Source organism: Populus nigra, chromosome 1 (genome assembly GCF_951802175.1).
Source record: "Populus nigra chromosome 1, ddPopNigr1.1, whole genome shotgun sequence".
Classification (NCBI taxonomy): Eukaryota; Viridiplantae; Streptophyta; class Magnoliopsida; order Malpighiales; family Salicaceae; genus Populus; species Populus nigra.
The window spans coordinates 8141899-8144194 of record NC_084852.1 but is presented as its reverse complement, the minus strand read 5'-3'; the positions used below and the strand labels follow the sequence as shown (position 1 = coordinate 8144194).

Here is a 2296-nt window from a genome sequence, read left to right as displayed (position 1 = left end):
ACTTTAGTGTTATAATTTTTATCTTTATTATTATATATTGCCCTACACATATAAATAGAAAATGATTGGTTAACTAAAGGTCAAGCCTCTTAACTTTTTCTTATAAGGAAAAAAAATATATTTTTTATTAATTTCAATAGCTTTTATTAATATTTAATATTAATAAAATATTAACTAAAAATATTTATGAACAATAATTTAATATAAAAAAAAATATTATAATTATAATAATTTTATATAGTTTTTTATTAAGTATTTTTTATCATGGAAAAATTATGGATGACTGGAGAGAAGTACCAGTCAGTCAAAACGAGAAAAAGAACACCATGATAAGTAGCAAGCTCACCTACTATCCTATTGTTTTTTTCCTGGCACAGAAATGGCTCATTTCGATCAATCTGAAAACTATTGGTTGCCGAGTTCTATTAATGGAGCAAGAGCTGAAACGAAAAAAACATATCCCACTATCAATCTCTCTCTCTTTTTCACTCTAGCTATCTCCATGGCATCACCGAACTCTGTAAAGATACTTGATATCTGCGAAGTGGCTCCCGCTTATGACTCTACCAAGTCAGCCACCGAAACAATACTCTCTCCTACTTGTTTTGAACTGGCAGGTCTCAGATTTCCTCCAACTGAGTGCCTCTTCTTCTTCAAACTTACTGATGCAAACCCTACCTTCTTTCACTCTGTAATTTTCCCCAGTCTCAAAAAATCACTTTCCAATGCACTCCTCCACTTCCTCCCTATCGTCGGCAGCCTAACATGGCCCCCTGAATCCTCCAAACCCATCTTTGTTTACCATCCTAATAACGATTCCGTTTCAGTTACACTTGCCGAGTGTAATGGTGATTTCGATCGCCTTATAGGCAATGGAATCCTTGAAGCTGTTGAATCACATCCTTATGCTCCCCAATTTGTCGCAACTGAAACTATGTCACCATTAGTGGTTTTACAAGTAACGTTATTTCCTAACAAAGGCTTTTGCATTGGTATGGCAACGCACCATGCAATATTTGACGGGAAAAGCGTATCTATGTTCCTCAGAGCTTGGGCTTATACATGCAAATATATTGTCGAAAAAGGTGAAGCCCCACGTTTATTGCCAGCAGAAATCACCCCGAGTTTTGGATGGAAAAGTATCCAAGACTCCAAAGGTTTGGAGGAGGCGTACATTAACTTGTGGGCAACCATGGGGAAACGGTTAGAATCAGGTTCAGACTCGAACCCAAAAAGCGTGAAGCCGTTGACGAAACTTGAAGTGCAACCTAACTTGCTTCGAGCAACCTTTCATTTATCTAGTGAAGCCATTAAGAAGCTTAGAGAAAGTGTGTTGCGTTATCACCCGGAAGCAACAGACCCTACAAAACGACTTCATCTCTCCACTTATCTTCTGGCATGCTCTTATGTATTGATCTGTCTTGTCAAAGCAAGAGGAGGAGATGCCGACAGAGAGGTTTATTTTGCGTGGTCAGTGGATTGTAGAAGTCGTTTAGACCCTCCTCTTCCACCAAATCATTTTGGTGACACTGTTGTGGCTCGTCACATAGTTTCTAAAGCCGGAGATTTTATGCAGGAAAATGGATTAGCTATTATAGCCGGAAAGCTTAGCGCTTCCATAAACGGATTGGACAAGGGACTCCTTGAAGGTTCAAGTGAGAGGTTTGAGATGTTGTTAAGTTTGGGACCAGAAGTGCGACTAATTAGTGTTGCTGGAGCGACCGGATTAAAATTTTACAACACGGATTTTGGATGGGGAAATGTCGAGAAGGTGGAGCTCACATCCATAGATAGAACTGGAGCGTTTTCAGTGTTGGATATTGGAAATGGAAGTGACCGAAGGATTGAAATTGGTGTGGCTTTGAAGAGGCCTGAAATGGAATCTTTTGCTTCTTTTTTCTCTAATGGCGTAAAAGTTATGCCTAGGCTATAAAAATAACAGGAAATATTCTGAAAAGAATTAATCTTTAAGATCTCTGTTGGATAATTTATAACGTATTCTACGAACTTTATTTCTAGACTATATTGACTTTTTTTTTTAATGGATTTTTTCAAAGGTTGTAAATCTTCTCTTCAGTGAATACCTGCACAATGTCCCTTAGAAACCTCTAGGGATGTTGATGGAAGACTCTTCGAAGATCAAGTCATTACGAGGTAATTTTTTTGGCAAAAAGACATTAATGAAGGTATTGATGAGCTTTTATGAAGACAGAGAAGAAGAAGGAGAAGAAAATGTAGAAGTTAGGGAAGAAAAAAGAAGGAATGTGTTTTTGTCTAAGAGCATAAGGTTTCGAAC

At 37.6% G+C, this 2296-nt stretch overlaps 1 protein-coding gene across 1 annotated transcript; it reads left to right on the top strand.

The window, feature by feature from the left end:
- Window positions 1–379: 379 nt before the first annotated feature.
- Window positions 380–2042, top strand: LOC133695194 (phenolic glucoside malonyltransferase 1-like). Its single transcript, XM_062117071.1, has one exon. The coding sequence runs from the start codon at window positions 380–382 to the stop codon at window positions 1931–1933; it is 1554 nt and encodes a 517-aa protein (XP_061973055.1). The 3' UTR covers window positions 1934–2042.
- The last annotated feature ends 254 nt before the right edge of the window (window positions 2043–2296 follow it).

Excerpts from the sequence above, each read along its gene's own strand:
- LOC133695194 (XM_062117071.1), top strand. The coding sequence starts at position 380 with ATGGCTCATTTCGATCAATCTGAAAACTATTGGTTGCCGAGTTCTATT.